Here is a 21,166-nt window from a genome sequence, read left to right on the forward strand (position 1 = left end):
TACCAAACTCATTCTATGAAGCCACAGTCACCTTGGTACCTAAACCTCACAAAGACCCAACAAAGAAAGAAAATTTCAGGCCAAACTCCCTTATGAACATTGTTGCTAAAATACTCAACAAAATACTTGCAAACCAAATACAAGAACACATCAAAGATATCATCCACTATGACCAAGTAGGCTTCATCCCAGGTAAGCAGGGGTGGTTTAATATATGGAAATCCATCATTGTGATCCACCATATTAACAAACTGAAAGAAAAAAAAACACATGATAATCTCTCTAGATGCTGAAAAAGCATTTGACAAAATCCAAAAGAGAGATCAGGGATACAAGACACATATCTAAACATAGTAAAGGCAATATAGAGCAAGCCTATAGCCAACATCAAACTGAACGGAGAGAAACTTAAAGCAATCCCACTGAAATCAGGGACAAGGCAAGGCTGCCCACTCACTCCATATCTCTTCAACATAGTGCTGGAAGTCCTTGCAGAGCAATAAGACCATTGAAGGAGATCAAGGGGATCCAAATTGGAAAGGAAGAAGTCAAAGTATCACTATTTGCAGATGATATGATAGTATACCTGAGTGACCCCAAAAACTCTACCAGGGAGCTCCTACAGCTGATAAATACCTTCAGCAAAGTGGCTGGATAAAAAATTAACTAAAAAAAAATCAGTAGCACTGTACACAAAAGACAAAAGGGCTGAGAAAGAAATTAGGGAAACAACACACTTCACAACAGCCACAAATGACATAAAGTACCTTGGTGTGACCCTAACCAAGCAAGTCAAAGGCTTGTATGAAAGAAATGTCAAGTCTTTGAAGAAAGAATTAAAAGAAGATATCAGAAGACGGAAAGATCTCCCATGCTCATGGTTTGGCAGGATTAACATAGTAAAAATGGCCATCTTACCAAAAGCAATCTACAGATTCAATGCAATTCCCATCAAATTACCAACACAATTCTTTACAGACCTTGAACGAAAAATTCTCAACTTCATATGGAATAACAACAAACCCAGAATTGCTAAAACAATCCTCTACAATAAAGATCTTCTGGAGTTATCTCCGTCTCTGATCTCAAGCTGTGCACACAAGCACACATAGAAATATCAATAAATATAAAATGTGAACATGTTTTTTCCACAAGGAAAAATATCATTCAATTAGTGTATTATTTTTTTTTTGATTGATCATCTTACCCCATGTCCGCTCAATTGATTATCTTTTTTAGGTGTATAGATTTCATTATGTTTATCATATCTTATAGGTCTATATAAGCGAGTATATCCCATGTTTGTCTTTCTCCTTCTGGAATATTTCACTCAGAATGATCTTTTCTAGATCCCACCATTTGCCTGCAAATTTCATGATTTCCTCCCTTTTGATTGCTGAGTAGTATTCCATTGTATAAAAATACCACAATTTCTGTACCCATTCCACCATTGATGGACATGCTGGCTATTACAAATAGAGCTGCTATAAACATGGTTGAGCAAGTGTCCTTTTTGTGTACTTGAACAAACTTTGGGTATATACCTAGCAGTGGTATAGCTGGGTCTGGAGGAAGCACTATTCCTATTTGTCTTAGAAAGCGCCAGATAGCTTTCCAGAGTGGTTGTACCAGTTTACATTCCCACCAGCAGTGGAGGAGGGTTCCCCTTTCTCCACAACCTCTCCAGCATGTGTTATCACTTAAAAGATATTGTGCTAATAATACATTGTATGTCATATTAATTCACAGGAGAATAAAATGTAATATAAGGCATAAATATCAATGTTAATAATAGTAAATTATATAAAGAGTAGTCATAAGAATCTGTGTACATTTAATCCCAGACTTCTCTATGATATGACACTATTTTCGTAATTAATTAATTCCAGTTTAAAATAGTTTCTATTTCAGTTTTTTAATGAAAATTTTGTAGAGGTGTTGTAGAGGTGTTTCACATTTTCAGTTGATGTATCAATCAAACTGACCTAAATATATACTTGAAGATGTTTACAGAGATCTTAAGAAATGGGGTAGGAAAGAAACATATGAAACCAGATTTTGTTCTACTTATTACAAGATACTCTAGAAAGAAGGAGAAAGGGGTGATTTCTGAAACCTGAGAGGCTGGCTATAATTTTTATCAATCGAAACCCTTAACAAGTGAGCAAGTCAAGCTTTACATACAAATTATAAAATAACTAAAGATTATTTTACTTGATACAGTTAGAAAATTTTGTATAAGTTGTAACAATGATAACCTTTAGTAACTTATTTTAGTTGCTCTCCAATTTGCATAGCTATGTTCCTGAAAGCCCTCTTGACTTTCATAACTAATGCTTTTTATGAGGCTATTTTGGGGATAGAAAATCCTCCTGTGGTGACGAAAGGCTCAAAGGATGGCTCTCAGGGCTCTGCTTAGTAATTCTCAGTGATACCTGGGCAAGGTTCGTCACTCTAAAAGGACCCACACTGTGCTGAGACACATGAAGCTATAGACTAAGAGACCATAAATCTAGAGCTGTCCAGAGTACTTCAAAATAAACTGTCCCCTGATTATAGCTGAAAAAAAAGAACAATTACCCCAAAGCGACTGCTCTTCTTATTTTAATAACAAAGCTTTAAAGAAAAACAAACCAACAAAATGAAAAACAAAACAAAACAAAACAAAAAAACACAAATTATACCCTAAAAACTGGCTAGGATTAATGATATACAACAGGCCTCCATGAGAAGATGAAATCTACTAAGAACAACTGAAGATAAAGGATTCATAACTCATCATAAAAAAACGAGATATTTTTTTCTTTTTTGATCTGAAAACATAGATGCCCCAGGCTGTTGAGAAAATCTAGATTCCTCCAGCAAGGCTGTGTCGACTTACAGCGAATTCAGAGAGCGCAATCCTTGGAAAGCATCCGGTGCCAGCTCAGAGATCTGATTATTGCTCAGGTCGCTGCAATCAGAAACAAGGTTAGGTTAAAGGACATACATTGACAGGAGACTGGCTACAGAAGAAGGGCATTCATTGTACATGCTATCTATGAACATACATGTGCAACTTTCAGAATGAAGCATCGGACAATCCTAAAATATACAGATGAATCACATTCTGTAAAACAGCCACTATCCATTTGCTTAAGTTATAAGTACAGATGGCATGCCTTAATTAGACAATAGTGTACCAAGGATGTCATGACCACTTTTTGTGGAAATCAATAAACTAAATTACAGAGAACATTAAAAATTACAAGGTTTCACTAGTAAGATTAAAGTGCTATTATACAACTGGCAATCACATGTTATTATGTTGTCAATCTCTTCAATATCCATGCTTAATTATCCTTGCCTAGTCTTGACCTACATAATTTAAAAATGACATATTTTGTACAACACTGTTAACTCACATTCTTCTGAGCTTTTTATAGGGTGAAAAAGCTCCTGGAGGGATGACCTTGATGGAGTTCTGCTCCAAACGTCTGCAACGAAAGTTTAAAAAATAAATTTTCAGAAGTAAATTCCTAGACACATTAAATTCAAACCTAAGATTCACATGAGGAAGGGAAGTTAGTGTTTTTCATAGGAGACCTTTTCTTCTTTTCCTCTGGAAATCAGTACTAAAATTAAACATGCTGCCTTTTAAATTTGAGGCAAGATTGGAATAAAGTAGGGTAATTATAAAATGAAAGTACTACTCAGTCACTAACCAGTCCCGAGTTGATCCAAATTTTTACATAGAGTAGGAAGCATTTGTAGAAACAAATTTAGGTGCATATTTTAATAAGCCGTAAATAAAGGATATATACAGAGGGATGTGATTTAGAGATAAAATACTTTTTTATTTTATTTTTATTGTAGTTTTTTTATTTTTTTAACATTAGTTACATTTTATTAACTTTGTATTCCAGCTGTATCTCACTCCCTCATTCCCTCCCAACCCCTCCATCCCTCCTCATCTCCTCCCTGCCCCTTTCCAAGTCCACTGATAGGGGAGGACCTCTTCCCCTTTCATCTGACCCTGGTTTATCAGGTATCTTCAGGACTGGCTGCAAAGTCCTCCTCTGTGGTCTAGCAGGGCTGCTTCCCTCGGGGTGGTTTGGGGGCGGGTGTCAAAGAGCCAGCCATTGAGTTCATGTCAGAAATAGTCCCTGTTCCCCTTACTAGGGTTCCCACTTGGATACTGAGCTACCATGGGCTACTTCTGAGCAGGGGTTCTAGGTTATATCCATCCATGGTCCTTGGTTGGAGAAACAGTCTCATAAGAGACCCTTGTGCCTTGATATATTTGGTCCTTGTGGAGCTTCTGTCCTCTCCAGGTCATAGATGTAAAACTCAGGGTCAGCCGCTTTGGACCCAGAGAAGAGCATGTCTGATTGCATGCAGGTTGATGCCCCAGGTCCCGCCTCTGAGAAAAAGGTATCGGACGGGTCTGATGCTCTTTGGGTGGATGACACCTAAATGAACATCAGTACAAAGTCCCAATCTATTTCTAATATCAGAGATCAGACCTCTACTCTTGCCTGATGCGTCTAAAACAAAAAGGGGGAACTGTAGAGAGCTGCGGAATGCTATGCCTTAAAGATGGAGCTGGTTTCCGCCTTCCACCTTCCCGATGGTGAGTGCTCTTTGTCACGAACAATTCCACATTTGGCTAAGGCCGAGGATCTGGCTTGCTTCCATGTATGTGGACCTATCTGCATTGCCCACGTGGCACGCCTGGGTTGGCTACCCAGAGGCTATTTAAGCTGTGGGCTGGCTTTCCCCAGGGTCTGAGGATTGTTCAAGGTTCCTGAATAAACTGCATTGAAAAAAAAAAGAATAAATATTACATGTAATGTACATGTAAATATAGACAATGTAAATGTAAATATTAAAATGTCTATATAACAAAAAAAATGTTACCTACAACTCTTAAAAAATAACTGTAAGTTCAAATATGAAGATACTGATCTATATTGAATTTTTAAACCCTTTACCCTCTAAAGAGAGCAAGCACCACCAGCGGGAAAAACTGGAATGCTCACAAAATTAATTTTGAAGCCGCTTACAAGGCAAAATCCTAAAATGTACTATAAACAATAGAAATATCTTCAGAAGACAGTACACATCTGCTAACTTGATACGTGACTGCAATAAAAGTTATGCCAGAAAAGTGCAGCCAAACAGAGGTGGAATGTTTTTATGATATGATAAAAATCACAGCAAAATCAGTTTGTGGATACTCCCTATGCTAAGCTTCTGCTATTGGAGAAAAATGAGAAACACACACCCAGCCACTAACCACCGAAAGGAGAAGCTTTCACCACGTCACTTAGGAAATATTTTTTTTTCAAGTTAACACAAAACACTTTACTTATTAAACCATAACTTTTTCTTATTTATCCCCAAGGTCTCCTTTAAATATCATAATATTCAAATAGTATAACTTTAAACGTCCTACAATTCTCTAAAACCTTAAACACTTTAAAAGTCTGAGATCTCTTTTTAAAAAACCAACATCTCAGGAAATATTTTTGTTCACCAAAATTATACTATCTCTCATCTTTGCTCTTTCCCATATTATCAGCACCTAAAAGTCATTTCACTGCCTTTCTTATCATTTCTGCTCTGGATCCTTGAAGCTGACTCAAGTGAATGCTGGACCACTGGGGTAGGGTTAAGACATTGAGAGTTGGGTGAAAGGGTGAAAGAATAAGAGGGAAATACCAGGGGAACAGCCCCAGAAGCCACCTCACCGGCATCACAGTTTCAGCTCCTCCTAAATGCAGCACCTCTTTATCTTCTATTATTTTAAATTCTTTGGCCTTTGTAGAATTAGAACTGAGTAAAAAATTTTGTATGTACTACCTTTCTAAAAGTTCCAGGAAATTCTCTGATGTTAAATGTTATATTAAACTATTTGGAGTAAATAACATTTTCATAATTGGATTGAAAAATATACACATATATTTGCATTCATTTGAACATATATATGCACTCATAGAACATATTTAAGTGTACATATGTCCATATGAGTACATATATATACATTTACGTGTTTTTCCATATGTATACATATGGATATTTTGGCATACAAATGTATATACACGTTTGTATTTGTATATACTTGATTTCTCCTTATCAGGTTGCTGTCTTCTAAAGGGCAAATTTATCTCAGAATACAGGAAAACATCCATATTAATAAATATGGATTGGATACCAGGAGAGCAGCCCGAATGCAAAGCTCTCTACAATGAGAACATGAGAGTCTGAGCTCGCATCCCTCGAAGCTCTGGAAATAGTGGAGTGTGGCAGCATATGTCTACAAAAGGCTGGAGTGGGACAGATGGGCACATATTCCAGGTTGTTGGACCACAATTTAATTTGAACTTTGAACTCCAGATTGATTGTGTCTAAAAATAAGGAGTTGGCTGGGGGCTGGGGAGAAGGCTCAGTGATGAACATTCTATATGCTCTTGCAGAAGACCTGTGTTGAGTTATCAGCACACATCAGGCAGGTCACAACTGTTTCTTTAGCTCCAGGGGATATAATGAATTAACACCTGCACATACCTCTTACATATGCAGGGAAATAAATTTGGGGCAAATATTAAATAAGTGGGGAGTGACTGAAGATAGCATATGATGTCAACTGTCTGCTAGCACACACACACACACACACACACACAGGCTTAGCATTTGAATTATTTGTCAAAGTATTAAGAAATAATACTTTTCACAGGCTCTAAATACAGCAAAGACTAAGCTATTTTACTGTAATATTGATCAGTGCCTTTTGCAATGATGGTTTAAAAACGGTGTTTGTTTCTGCTCTGATCCATTCTTACAGTTAAATTACAAGAAGTTTGAAATGATTGGTCTATGCCAAGGGAACTTTACGTATCAGTTTATTATTGAACCATAATAACATAATGATGATAAAAAGTAAAAATGTTTTTGAGTTGTTTTAGCAGAACAAAAAATTTGTTTATAATGCGTTTCATAATACCATGTGAGGTTGCTGAAAAATACTGTAAAGGGATCAATAAATGCCATTCACTGATGCATTCTTTACAGATATTAAGAAATCATGCTGTTTAGGAGTTGAAAAGTGATGAAAAGTATTCTGAATCCACAAATTTATCCAAATTAATTCTATTCTTTTTTAGGACCTAAGGTATTCCATGGAATGTTTAATGTTCATTGTGGTTTAATGTTGTCTCAAAATCTAGAATATTTATAATAATTGCTAATTGTTCCAGAAGCAGTTTAGTACGCTTTTAAGATTTGTTTTCAAAATTGTTGTTTTATTTAAGAGTGAATATTTGTCTGCATAATACATACACATGGATGTGTGCAGATTTTCATACTTGTGCACATGGGAATAGAAGAGGGCTCCAGATCCATCTGTTCTGGACATCTGAAGGACATTCCACTTGCAACATGGATTCTATTATTTGATATCAGTTATTCATGATTATACTGGAAGTGCTCTTAAGTGCTGAGTCATCTCTCTAGCATATAAGTACACGCTGTTATGATAAATTATGCTCAATCCATATTAATTTAATAAAAATATTTATATTTAATCAATCACAAATATAAATCATAATACAGCCTTCAGAAATTGAATATTCAGTATTATAAAATGTATAAAACAAAGAGAATATAGGATGAAATTGTATTAGATTTTATATGGAATTGTAATGCCTCACATGTAAGCGATGACATTAATAGTGTTGTTCATTACCGTGATGTACCATAATGTAAATTCCACATTGAAAACTGTTCACTTAAACCTTACCTAGCAGGACACTGAGCATTAAATGGCATGCTTGATAGAGTCTCTGGCTTTTCTTATCTGCTTATTTTTGACATAACTACAAAAGGCATTTGAAAAAGCTTGTACTGCTATTTACACTTAGCAGCTAATTTTTTTTTTATCACCCTGTCTCAGCAGTCCATTAAGGATAAACATGATTGCACTCCTTAATCAAAAAGACTGATGCTTATATGGGGAGACATATATGGACAGACACAAACAAAAACATTTCATTTTCATCCCTTCCTTATTTAATGGACAAACCACAAACTATTATGTACTTCCATTAGCTTGTAGGGTTACAGGTTTATTTTTGTTTTTGTTTTTTAACTTAACAGAAAATTTAGAATACATTTCATAAACTAAACAACATTCATCTCTAATGGTGACCTCTAATAAGAAAAATCTGCGCCCAGGGGTCTTTTCTGAGATTGATACTCCAACCAAGGACCATGCACGGAGATAACCTAGAACCCCTGCACAGATGTTGCTCAGGGCAGCTCAGTCTCCAAGTGAGTTCCTAGTAAGGGGCACAGGGGCTGTCTTTACATTAACTCAGTGGCTGGCTCTTCAATCACCTCCCCATGATGTGGAGCCAGCCTTACCAGGCCTCAGAGGATGACAATGCATACTGTCCTGATGAGACCTGATAGGCTAGGGTCAGATGGAAGGGGAGGAGGACCTCTCCTATCAGTGGACTGGGGGGAGGGGCACGGGAGGAGAATAGGGAGGGAGGGCAGGATTGGGAGGGAATAACGGAGGGGGCCACAGCTGGGATACAAAGTGAATAAATTGTAATAAATAAAGGAAATGAGGGAGGGGGCTACGGCTGGGAAAGTAAATAACCTGTGATGAATATGAAAAAAATTAAAAATATATATAAATAAATTTAATAAAATATGTACTATCTTCTTAAAAAGGAGAAAAGAATAAGCAAAAAGTTTTTGACCAAACCATAAATATAAGAAAAATATCAGCATTTCCAGGTTAAGAAAATGGCAAGCTATATTTATGTCTCTGAGCTCTGTTAACTTCTGCCCTGTGCTTATTATATTAGCAAAGAGTCTGCTGAATTTCAAAGAGTGCACATTTGAATCCATTGTTCCATGAAGAATCTAATTAAAACCATTTCAAGATTATAGAAACAGATAGTGTAATGGATAAAACATATTTGCATGATTAGGATAAAATACACCATAATTAAGAGCCTTCCAAATGTCAGTCCTTGAGAGAATAAGCTACCTCTTTTTTAGAAAATAAAAACAGATTTAACAAAGTGAATAGGAAAGATATTCAATGCCCTAATATGGCAAGGATGATTCATTTCATGTAAACCTTCCAGGGTAAATTTAATCCCAAGATTTACATGCCTGAATCCACAATATTTTAAATTATATTTTATAGAAATATACATATATTCATGTATAATTTTTATTTTATGTATTTACACAATATACAGTATTCTACTATATATACATACATACCATACGTATATACCTATATATGTAAAGGTATGGCTATTACTACTTCCCTAAAACTAGGAGGCTATTTTAGCTAAATGCTGAGTGAGATGAGGTATTTAACTGGACTGTGTGGGAGAAGTCCAAAGTCCTCACAAGGAGATTTAGCCAATAATGATCTTTCTTCCCTCACTTGAGCTAGCTCTGCATTTTTTTCTCTTTCTATTTTATGTCCTAAATCACAGCCCTTCTGTGCTTCCTAACAGCAACTGATCACAGGAACTTCAGGCTTTTTCAAAGACTTCAGAATCAAGAAGGCTGCCCCGTGAACCTGGAGATTTTTAGGACATGGGAATTGTGTGTAGGCGAAGCTGTGAACAGAGAAGTTCCACTGTGTCGCTTGCTGGCCTGCTGCTCTGTGGCATAAAACACTGTGCAGTGGTTATGTAAGGTACATGTTGCATGTGTGGATTCTACAAAACACACAAATGAATGTTTAAGAAATTGCCAAACTAGTTGTGCATACATTTCTGAGATACAGAAAAAAAATAGTCTATTTTAACATTCAGTTCTTACTCTCTCAATGTTTTTCCCAAGTTTAATTATTTTTAAAAAACAACACAAAATAACATCCACATCTCAAAGATTAAGAAGCCTTCTATAATAGGTATTTATTTGGTTTGGTATACATAAGTAAAAGGCTTTTTAAAAGACTACTTTGTTCCCTAAAAGCATGAACTTTGCACTTACAGAGTTGGATTAAATCTGAATCCACTATATCTAAGAGCAACAATCAATAAATGGGACCTCATGAAACTGAAAAGCTTCTGTAAAGCAAAGGACACCATCATCAAAACAAAACGACCGCCTACAGATCGGGAAAGAATCTTCACTAACCGTTTATCTGACAGAGGACTAATATCCAGTATATACAAAGAACTAAAGAAGCTGAAAAGCAGCAAACCAAGTAATCCAATTAAAAAATGGGGAGCAAAGATAAACAGAGAATTCTCGACAGAGGAATATCGAATGGCAGAGAAACACTTAAAGAAATGCTCATCCTCATTAGCCATCAGGGAAATGCAAATCAAAACGACCCCGAGATTTCACCTTACACCCATCAGAATGGCCAAGATGAAAAACTCAAGTGACAACACATGCTGGAGAGGTTGTGGAGAAAGGGGAACCTCCACTGCTGGTGGGAATGTAAACTGGTACAACCACTCTGGAAATCTATCTGGTGCTTTCTAAGACAATTAGGAATAGTGCTTCCTCAAGACCCAGCTATACCACAGCTAGGTATATACCAAAACTTTGCTCAAGTATGCAAAAGGGATATTTGCTCAACCATGTTTGTAGCAGCTTTATTTGTAATTGGCAGAACCTGGAAACAACCCACATGTCCATCAATGGAGGAATGGGTACAGAAATTGTGGTATTTTTACACAATGGAATACTACTCAGCAATCAAAAAGGAGGAAATCATGAAATTTGCAGGCAAATGGTGGGATCTAGAAAAGATCATTCTGAGTGAAATATCCCAGAAGGAGAAAGACAAACACGGTATATACTCACTTATATAGACCTATAAGATATGATAAACATAATGAAATCTATACACCTAAAGAAGATAAACAAGAAAGCAGACACGGGGTATGATAATCAATCCTTGTTTAGAAAGACAGATGGGATGAGCATTGAACGTATGACAGGAGTCTACTGAGCGCATCTGAAAGACTCTAACTAGCAGTGTTTTCAAAGCAAAGACTCATGACCAAACCTTTGGCAGAGTACAGGGAATCATAAGAAAGAAGGGGAGTTAGTCTGATGGGGAAAGGATAGGAGCTCCACAAGGACCAAATATATCTGGGCACAGGGTCTTTTCTGAGACTGACATTCAACCAAGGACCATGTATGGATATAACCTAGAACCTCTGCTCAGATGTAGCCTGTGGTAGCTCAGTAACCAATTGGTTTCCCATAGTGAGGGGAACAAGGACTATTTCTAACAGGAACTCAATGACTGGCTCTTTGGTCTCCCCACCCCCGAAGGGAGGAGCAGTCCTGTTAGGCCACAGAGGAGGGCTTTGCAGCCAGTCCTGAAGATACCTGATAAAACAGGATCAGATGAATGGGGAGGAGGTCCCCCCCATCAGTGGACTTGGAAAGGGGCACGGTGGAGATGAGGGAGGGAGGGTGGAATTGGGAGGGAATGAGGGAGCAAGATAAGGCTGGGATACAGAGTTAATAAAATGTAACTGATAAGAAAAAAATAAAATTAAAAAAAAATCTGAGTCCACCATGACTACTTTTAGGGGCCTTAGAAAGCCATCTTCACTATGGGTTTTAGCTTCAAGTTTTGAAAAAAAAATATGAAAAAATGCTCACCACAGTACACTAGTAAGAGTAGAGAATAAAGAAAATATATTGTATTTACTTGTACAAAGGTAAAAAAGAATGAAAATATGTTTTGAACACGGAAATGTCTGCAAATGTCTTGTTCATCAACACCCATTATTAAAAACAATAAATCCATCACCTGACAGAATCTCTAGTGTGAAATTTATATATGGTGGTAAATAATATTTAGAAATCAATTAGCAATATAATTTTAGATAATTTTGTAACTATAATAAAAACACATATATAGTTCCCATCAAGATTGAAAAAAAAAAGCTGGTTGTGAGATCTATAATCACACTCAGTAATGTTTAGCTTTTGCTTTACTTTAGAAACTACAAAAGGGTTTTATGATACTAAGTAAGATATGAACTTGGATTGATTGTTCCTGTGATGCACAGCCCAGATGATGATTATACATGGTGATAAAACTGAGTTGTTTTTGCATTTTCTCCATCTGCTTTTAACATGAGTGGTAAAAACAGCTGCCAGAGAATGGAACATGGCTTTAATAGGTAAAAGGAGAAAAGGCTCAATGACTCCATCTTCTGAAAGTTAGATTGCTCAGTGCAGTCAAGGAGGCCTCGACACAGTATCTGAGGGCAGAAACTAGGTTCTCTTTACACTGGGGAGTTTCGCATCCATTATGTGGTGATTTTAAAGTTGTTATCTTATTTCTAGAAAGTTACTTGAAAATTATAGTGGTGGGTTTGTGCTATTGACTTCCTTCATGTGTGCCTACTAAAATCAACCAAGCATGAGATAGACTTATTTCTTTCTCATAAGCTTTTTCATTAGATCTTTCTTAGTGTAATAAATGTTTCCAACACTGAGTTAATATTGGGCTCCAAAGTTGCATTTTGCATATAGTTAAGATATTTCTTTTAGAGCTGTGCCCATACTAACTGATCATCAGCTGTTTCTGTCAGTTGTTCCTGAGAATTATCTCATTTTTTTCTCATGTCATTTTAGTATACAACCGCTATAACCCCTGCCAGTTGTACACTCAACTTCAGTGTTAATAGTACAGAAATGACCCCAAGACAACAAAATATGTGTGAACATGAATATGTGTATCAGTGTCTATATGGGAATATAACTCCTGAATAAAAGCTGCTTGCATGTGATTATGTAAAACATTTCCAAATGCAAAATCACATCGAATATACAGTCAAATGGCATAGGTGTAAGAGGAAAAGGAACTCTGTCACATTATTACCAAAATAAGGTTGTAATTTACAGAGGTAAAAATCAGAGTCACTCTCTTCAGTAGTTTTTTTAGATGTGCAGATTTTAGTAGGTTTATCCTATGTTATATGTCTATATGAGTGAGTATATACCATGTGTGTCATTCTGCTTCTGGGACCGCTAACTCAGGATGATCCTTTCCAGGTCCCACCATTTACCTGCAAATTTCATGATTTCCTTATTTTTCATTGAAGAGTAATACTCCATTGTGTAGATGTACCACAATTTCTGAATCCTTCAGTTGAGGGGCATCTGGGCTGTTTCCAGCTTCTGACTATTACAAATAAAGCTGCTACAAACATGGTTGAGCAAATGTCCTTATTGTGTACTTGAGCCTCTTTTGGATATATGCCTAGGAGTGGTATGGCTGGATCTTGAGGAAGTGCTATTCCTAGTTGTTTGAGAAAGCGCCAGATTGAGTTCCAGAATGGTTGTACAAGTTTACATTCCTTCCAGCAGTGGAGGAGTGTTCCCCTTTCTCCACAACCTCTCCAGTATGTGTTGTCACTTGAGTTTTTGATCTTGGCCATTCTGATGGGTGTAAGGTGAAATCTCAGGGTCTTTTTGGTTTGCATTTCCCTGATGGCTAATGAGGTTGAGCATTTCTTTAAGTGTTCCTCTGCCATTCAATATTCCTTTACTAAAATCTGTACCTAAAGAAACTAGTGAAGAGAGAGGACCCTGACTAAAACACTCAATCCCCATTCTGAAAGGCAAAGAGGAAGGACATCAGAAAAAGAAGAAAACAGGAAACAACCTAGGAACCTGCCACAGAGGGCCTCTGAAAGGCTCTGCCCTGCAGACTATCAAAGCAGACACAGAGACTGTTGGCCAATTGTTGGGCAGTGTGCATACAATCTTATGTAAGAAGTTGGAAATAGTAAGAGCTGGAGAGGACAGGAACCACACAAGGAGAGCAACAGCACCAGAAAATTTGAATACAGGGGTCTTTCCAGAGACTCATACTCTAACCAAGGACTATTCATGGAGATAACCTAGAACCCCTGCACAGATGTAGCACATGGCAGTTCAGTGTCCAAGTGGGTTACATAGTAATGGGAAGAGGGATTGCCTCTGACATAAATTGATTGGCCTGCTCTTTGATCACTTCCCCCTTAGGGGGGAGCAGCCTTACCAGGCCACAGAAGATGACAATGCAGCCACTCCTGATGAGATCTGATAGACTAAGATCAGAAGGAAGGAGAAGAGGACCTCCCCTATCAGTGGACTTGGGGAGGGACATGCGTGAAGAAGGGGGAGGAAGGGTGGGATCGGGAGGAGAGGAGGGAGGCGCTTATGGGGGGATACAATGTGAATAAAGTGTAATTAATAAAAAATAAAAAAAATTTGAAAAAATCAGTCACAAAATCAATACACCCAAATTTTCATCTCTCTCTATAATTTTATTTCTACCTACCTACCTATCTATCTACCTAGGTAGCATCTATTTATCCACAAATCTACAATCTTATCAATAGAAAGAGTTTGTTGTTTTGTTTTAAAAATAATAACTGGAGTCTTTTGGATAATTACCATGAATCAAGCCTTGGGTTATATCTCAGATTGGCTAATTATTTAAATATGTAAATAACTGTTTAAATAATTTTACTCATCAGTACTCCACAATATTATTGAAAGTGTAGATTGTGGCTTCCATTGTCCTCTACCCATGCAATAGGATCTTTTTCAATTATCATTTTTGGCTTTTATAAAGTTCAGTCGGAGTGTGATCACTATAAGCATTCAGACTACCTAAATTCTTAACATTTATCTCTGTAGCTGATTAACCACAAATCCATGATGTAACTGCTTTTAAAAAAAAAAAAAGTAGCAGCTTTGCTCCTTCTGAGAATGAATACTTTGTGTCCCAGATATTCTCATTTTTTAATGTCAGATTCTACATACATATTTTTTACTTCTTTCTTTTGTTTTGTGTCATGTTAGCCAGTTAAGGGAATTGACCACATTAGCGCTAGAGTGACCCATTTGGGATAACATCCCATCAGTACCTGCTTTCAGGCCTTTATCATCCCTTGAAGAGTCTGTTACAAGGCGGCCTATTGATTCTTTTCCTTCTTCTTTAAACATTAGGATGACTTTTACAACAGGCAAAACTATTCTGCTACCCTCTTGCCTAAACAATTCTCCAGTGTGGGACTGTCATGATCCAGCAATTTCTCAGGATTTAGCTTCTCTTGTACCTTTTGGCAACTGCAAACTTTCAGTTTCCTGCAAAAACACAGAGCTCTCTCACCTTCCTGGGGTTGTTACATGGTTTCTCCTTTCTTTAAAACCTTCCAATTTTCTCTACAGGAAAGCAGATGTTCACACCTGAACAGGAGTCGATTCTTCCCAGCCAGATCAAGAACTCTGTTCTCCATGTTATGCAGATGGAATTTATGACTCTCATGAGGCTGTGAATTACTCTGGGCAAAGCTTCAACTTTCTCCCTTGTAAGCTGCTTGAAGGCAGTCCATGTGTCCTTTCAACCTTAATGTCTCAGGCAAAGTGGTTATTTTTTTACCAACCAAGTACACTATACATGGAAAGATATTATTACATGCACATCTTTTTTTTTTCTTTCAATTTCTTTACTTTACATCCCAAGGGTGTCCCTCCTTCCTCTCCTCCCAGTCTCTTTCCTTCTTCTTCTTCCCCTTTCCCTTCTCCCCTCCCCCCCCCAGAAAAGAGAAGCTTCCCTCTCCCCTGTATCAACCCTCCCCAGCACATGAAGTCACATCAGGATTGAGCATATTCTCATCCCCTGATGCCAGGCTAGGCAGCACATCTTCTCAAAGACTTTGGGGCTTAAATATAGGATAAATATATATATATATATATATATATATATATATATATATATATATATAATTTATAGCCCTAAAGAAGATAAACAACAAGGAGAACCCTATGGAAGGCACTTAATCCTCATTCAGAAAGGCAAACAGGATAGAGATCAGAAGTAGGAGAAAACAAGGAACAGGACAGGAGCCTTCCACTGAAGATCTCTGAAAGACTCTACCCACCAGGGTATCTAAGAAGATACTGAGACTCATAGCCAAACTTTGGGCATAGTGCCGGAATCTTTATGAAAGAAGAGGGAGATAAAAAGACCTGGAGGGGACAGGAACTCCACAAGGAGAACAACAGAACCAAAATACCTGGGTTCAGGAGGTCCTGCAGAGACCTGATACCCCAAATAAGGACAATGCATATATATATATGTATATATATATGTATATATATGTGTGTGTGTGTGTGTGTGTGTGTCACACATGCTACTTCTAGATTAGCTTGTCCAAATAACAAAAGATTACAATAATAAAACTCATAGGCAAATCATGTTACAGGTTAGTTGATCTTGTGTGTAGATATAAAATAAGAAATGTTCAAAATCCTACCAAGTCTCTAGTTACTAAGAAATAGTTTAACATTACAAACTAAAGTAACCCAAGTCCTCAATTCTATGATATTTTCTTCAAGCACAGGAAAATAACTCCACAGTGAAAATAATTTCTCTTGGATATTATTAGCTTATTTAAAATTAAGGGACACTGGATCTGGAGAGGTCCAGAGTTTGGTTCCTGACAACCTCTTCAGGCAGGTTGTCACAACCTGTAACTCCATAACGCCTCTCCTGGCCTCCATGGTTGCCTGTGCACACACGGTATATGCTCAGAAACGTACATATATATGCATGAATAACAGTAAATCCTTTTTTAAAAATTAATAACAAGTATAATTGTATCCTATTTATTTACTTCACAACAAATGACATTAAAAGTTACATCATTTGCCTTCACTGGCTATTTTCTAAGGTGTAAATATGAATTATTCTATATATTCTGTGAGGAACTTAATAATTGCATATTTCATTTATCTTTATAGTTAATTTTAATTTTTAATTTTAATTTTTTTCATAATTTATTCATTATATATCCTGATTGAAGCCCCTGACTGAACTCCCAGATTCACGCTCCCTTTCTCTCCCCCCATCTTCTTCTCCTAGTCCACTAAAAGGGGGCATTCTCCTTTGCCATCTGTGCATATCTTGTCAAGTCTCATCATGACTACTGGATCTTCTCCTGTGGCTTGGTAAGGCTGCACAATCAGGGGCAAGTGATCAAAGAGCAGGCAACCGAGTTCATGACAGAGGCATCCCCTGCTCCCTTTACTCAGGATTCCACATGGAGATTGAGCTGCCAATTGGCTACATCCAAGTCAGGCTCTAGGTCCTCTCCATGCTTGGTCCTTGTTGATAGTTTACATGAGTGACCCAAAAATTTCTACTAGAGAACTCCAACAGCCGATAAACACCTTTAGCAAAGTACCTGGATGCAAAATTAACTCAAAAAAAAAAATCATTATCCTTCCTGTATACAAAAGACAAATGGGCTGAGAAGGAAATTAGAAAAACAAACACCCTTCACAATTGCCACATAACTTATTTTTAAATGTCATAATTAGAATAAAATAAGCTACAAAATAAGTTACAAAGATCAAAACTAATAAATTAAGATATTAAGTGCAGAGTAAATATAAAGCTTTTCTTTGGTATGTTGAATATTTTTATAAGTTGTTTAGTTTGTTTCTTTGAGACAGGGTCTTACTCTAGCCAAATCTGGCCTTAAGCTTGCTATAGTTCAAGCAGGACTGAAACTTGTGGCACTCCTCCTGCCTGGCCCGGCCACACGTTAAGATCACAGGTCTAAGCCGTGATGCTCAACGTGCAGCCTTTAAAAACCATGTAATGCAGAATGGACTAAACACACGTTGAACACATTTTAATGATATAATACTTCATGTAAAACCTTAAAAGGATTTTTAAATAATTCGACTCAACACTGCATGAGTACTATTAATGAAATTAAAGAAATCGAAATCTTGGGGTATGCAAATACAGAAACAGCATGCTAAAAGGACAAGCCACATGATAGTAAGAAGGGGAGTGAACAGAAATGGAGAGATAAGCATATAAAATAGATTATGAACAGGTATTCAACTTATAAAATTATTTCTCTTTTCACTCCAAATAATATGTGCAAATGACCCAGGAAAAGGAAAACAAACTGAAGTAATGCTCAAGCTAGTGTGTACCCTTTTCATAATTTATACATCTCTTCCCAAGAGCCTTCTGTTTTGCTGGACTGAAAATAGCAGTATGCTGACCACAAAATACAAAACCTTTGCATTTCATCTGTCTCAAGAGCACGGCTCATAAAAGTATGTTATCTCAGAGATCCTGTAGACCCTCACTGGGAACGCTGAAGCCACTCAGAAGACCTGTCCCAGCCTGAAAACACTGACTTCATTACAACCCTCTTTATCACATGCATCTTCTAAAATGTATAGAGTATCTCAAAACACTAGATGTGACACCAAAATTTGTAACAGAACTTATGAGAATGAGCTTACAAAGAAGAACTTTTATTCTACAGTAACCTTACACACTCCACTTAAATATATCATACTGCAAAATGCTAAGAAGTTACTTCTTAGATGTGATACAAGAAAAATTTCCCCCGGAGATCCCTAAACAAACCAGATGGATGCTAGGACAGAAAGTCACACTTTGAACACTGATAGCAGGGCCACACTGACAACTCCCACTCAGCTCATTGAACACAGAAAGGCAAACTGTTATGGGCTTGGAACCTTCACCCTACCTTCTAGTCTCTTTGCCGTGAGAAGATGCCCTGTGAGCTATGGGAAGAGAAACTGAGATACCAACCCAGCCACAAAAAACAAACAAACTTTGACCTACAATCTGTCCTGCCTGCACGATGTGTTGGGAAGCAGGACTCTTCGGAGTGGCCAACCAATGTCTGATTTAACTTAAAGCCCATATTATAAGAGGGAGCCTATATCTGACACTCAGATGACCAGAACCAGAGACTAGATACCCCAGACACCTAGGGTAGAAGGAAACACAACTGGCAAACAAAGAAAACAAAACAAAAATAGACCAAAAGTCAATGAAATGATTCCTAATGATGTTATGCTATACTCATAGATCAGTGCCTATTCCAATCATCATCATCCAGTAGCAGATGGGAATGGGTTCAGAGACCCATCTCTAGACATATGTGGAGAGAGTGTATAAATTGAAAGTCTCCACTGGGTCCCACCCCTCTGAGATCAGGAACCCTCATAGAAGAGGGGGAAGAAAGACTGCGGGAGTCAGAGGGATGGAGGACAGCAAGAAAACATGGCCCACCTGTGTATCAATTAAGCAGGTCTCACATGGGCTCACAGAGGCTAAAGCAACAAGCACGGGCCCGACAAGGTCTGCACCAGATCCTCTGTGTTATATGGCTGTTAGCTTGGCATTTTTGAGGGACTCCTGGCAAGGGGAACAGGGGTATTGCTGACTCTTTTGCCTGATCTTGCGATTCTTTTCTTACTGTTAGGTTGCCTTGCCTAGCCTTGATATGAGCATTTTTTTGTTTGTTTTGTTTTTTTCCCATCACAATGTCTTGTTGTATCTTGTTCTGATTGTCTGTCCTCTTTTGGAGGTCTACTCTTTTCTGAAAAGAAAATGGAGCAGAAGTAGATGTTGACGAGTGTGGTGGTTTGGGGAACTAGGAGGAGTCCAAGGAGGGGAAACTGTTGTTTAGTTGTATTGTATGAGACAAGTATATATTTTCAATATATGTATGCATATATGTATATATATATATGTTATATATGTGTATATATTATACATATATATGTTATATATGTGTGAAAGTGTATATATATATATATATATATATATAAACCCAGTTACTAGGAAGGCCGAGGCAAGAGAAGTAAAAGTTTAAGGACATCCTGAAGAAAAGAGTGAGCTTTATCTAAATGAAATATGGTACAAAACAAACGAATAGAAAGGATGACATTAGCAGGACAGAAACTAACACGAAAGAGGCTTTGTTTGCATAGATTCTCCTATCTAAGACCCACCCCAACCCCTGCTTTCTATGACTTCTCTCTCAGGAGTTTCTACTAATGTTGTCATTTTATCTCAATTATTTGCCAGTTTCTCTTCCTGACGATCCAGTTTTCTGTTTTATAATTTCTTAGCAAATCAAAGCTGTACCTATTTCTCTTTCAGATCTTTATAGGAAGTGACAGTGAGCTTTACATTTAAGAAAGTTTAAAATTAAATCCATGTGAGCTGTTTCATGGTTAAATTTTTCTAGTAAGATTCCTTAACATTTCTGAGTGCTTTTTTTTCGTTTTTTTAATCACACAAAATTAAATTGACAGTCTGAGGGATTAAGTGTCTGTGCCCTGCATTAGAGAAGAAATATGACTTCAAGGAAAGGTGTCCCTGCATCGTCTTTAAGGTGGTGAATTCATCCGTCTCTCAAGAAGAGTAATTACAACACATTGGAATTGCCATCAAAGAATGCAGGCAAAGGAGCTATAACACTTAGAGAGGACTTCAAAGCAGTAGGTATAAAAAGAAAGTTTCACTGGTGAATTCTTTCAGCTGTCGAGTCTCTTTTAGCCTATGCTATTAGAGCTTTTATTAAATTAAATTTATTTGAGTTTTTGTGGATTTTATGCTTATGTCAAGCAAGGAAAAGGCTGAATACATTGTAGTTTTGTTTACGACTCTTGGTTAAACAGCTCTCTCATAGGTAAGTCAGCAACAAATGCTTGTTTGGTTTCTGAATTGTGTACACGTTTGCTTCCTATAGCTATTTATCAATTACTTACCAAGTACCTAATTGTGCCAAAGTATTTGTTACTGGCTACTTTTTGGTGGTCAGAACAGAACTCGTTACTGCATTCTTAGAACTTTCGCAGAGGAAGGCTTTCATAAAAAAGGCACAGACATAGCTGCTACAGAATTTTTCTCATTCTGTAGTCTTCTTTATATGAGGGATGGCTCTTTAATGTACAAAAGCATTTTAGTTACAGGTGGTGCCATTTGTTAAGAATTAGTCTTAATGTCAGAGTGAAAGGAAACGCTTAGCTGCTAAAAGAGAGAAAGACTGCTTCCTCTAAGACTGTAGCCCCTGATAAGTTGACTATGGTCCAGTAAAAGATTGCTATCCAAGGGTATTTGTACATTACAAGTTAGTCTCGAAGGGTTTAAAAGTAAAAGACATAAAGCTGGTGTGTGGAAATTGGTGGATGTAGCTGAGAAGAGTTAGGGAAGGGAGGTGGATCTTATGGATCTTGAAATCCAAAATTTCCGAAGAAGTAATGAAAACAGAATAAAAGTAAGTAAACATATAAACTAAAATGTGACCAGTAGGTAGGGTCAAAA

General features: G+C 37.2%; 1 protein-coding gene across 4 annotated transcripts in view; it reads right to left on the bottom strand.

Moving 5' to 3' along the window:
* The window catches only part of Slit2 (slit guidance ligand 2), a 350,512-nt gene that overhangs the window by 98,924 nt on the left and 230,422 nt on the right, over positions 1-21,166 (bottom strand). For all 4 annotated transcript variants that reach the window (XM_060365344.1, XM_060365345.1, XM_060365343.1 and 1 more), the window contains exons 10-11: positions 3,405-3,476; positions 2,882-2,953 (exon numbers count right to left, since the gene is read on the bottom strand). In XM_060365344.1, coding sequence (XP_060221327.1) covers positions 2,882-2,953; positions 3,405-3,476 — 144 coding nt within the window. The remainder of the gene's footprint in view (positions 1-2,881; positions 2,954-3,404; positions 3,477-21,166) is intronic.

Source organism: Meriones unguiculatus, chromosome 12 (genome assembly GCF_030254825.1).
Source record: "Meriones unguiculatus strain TT.TT164.6M chromosome 12, Bangor_MerUng_6.1, whole genome shotgun sequence".
NCBI lineage: Eukaryota > Metazoa > Chordata > Mammalia > Rodentia > Muridae > Meriones > Meriones unguiculatus.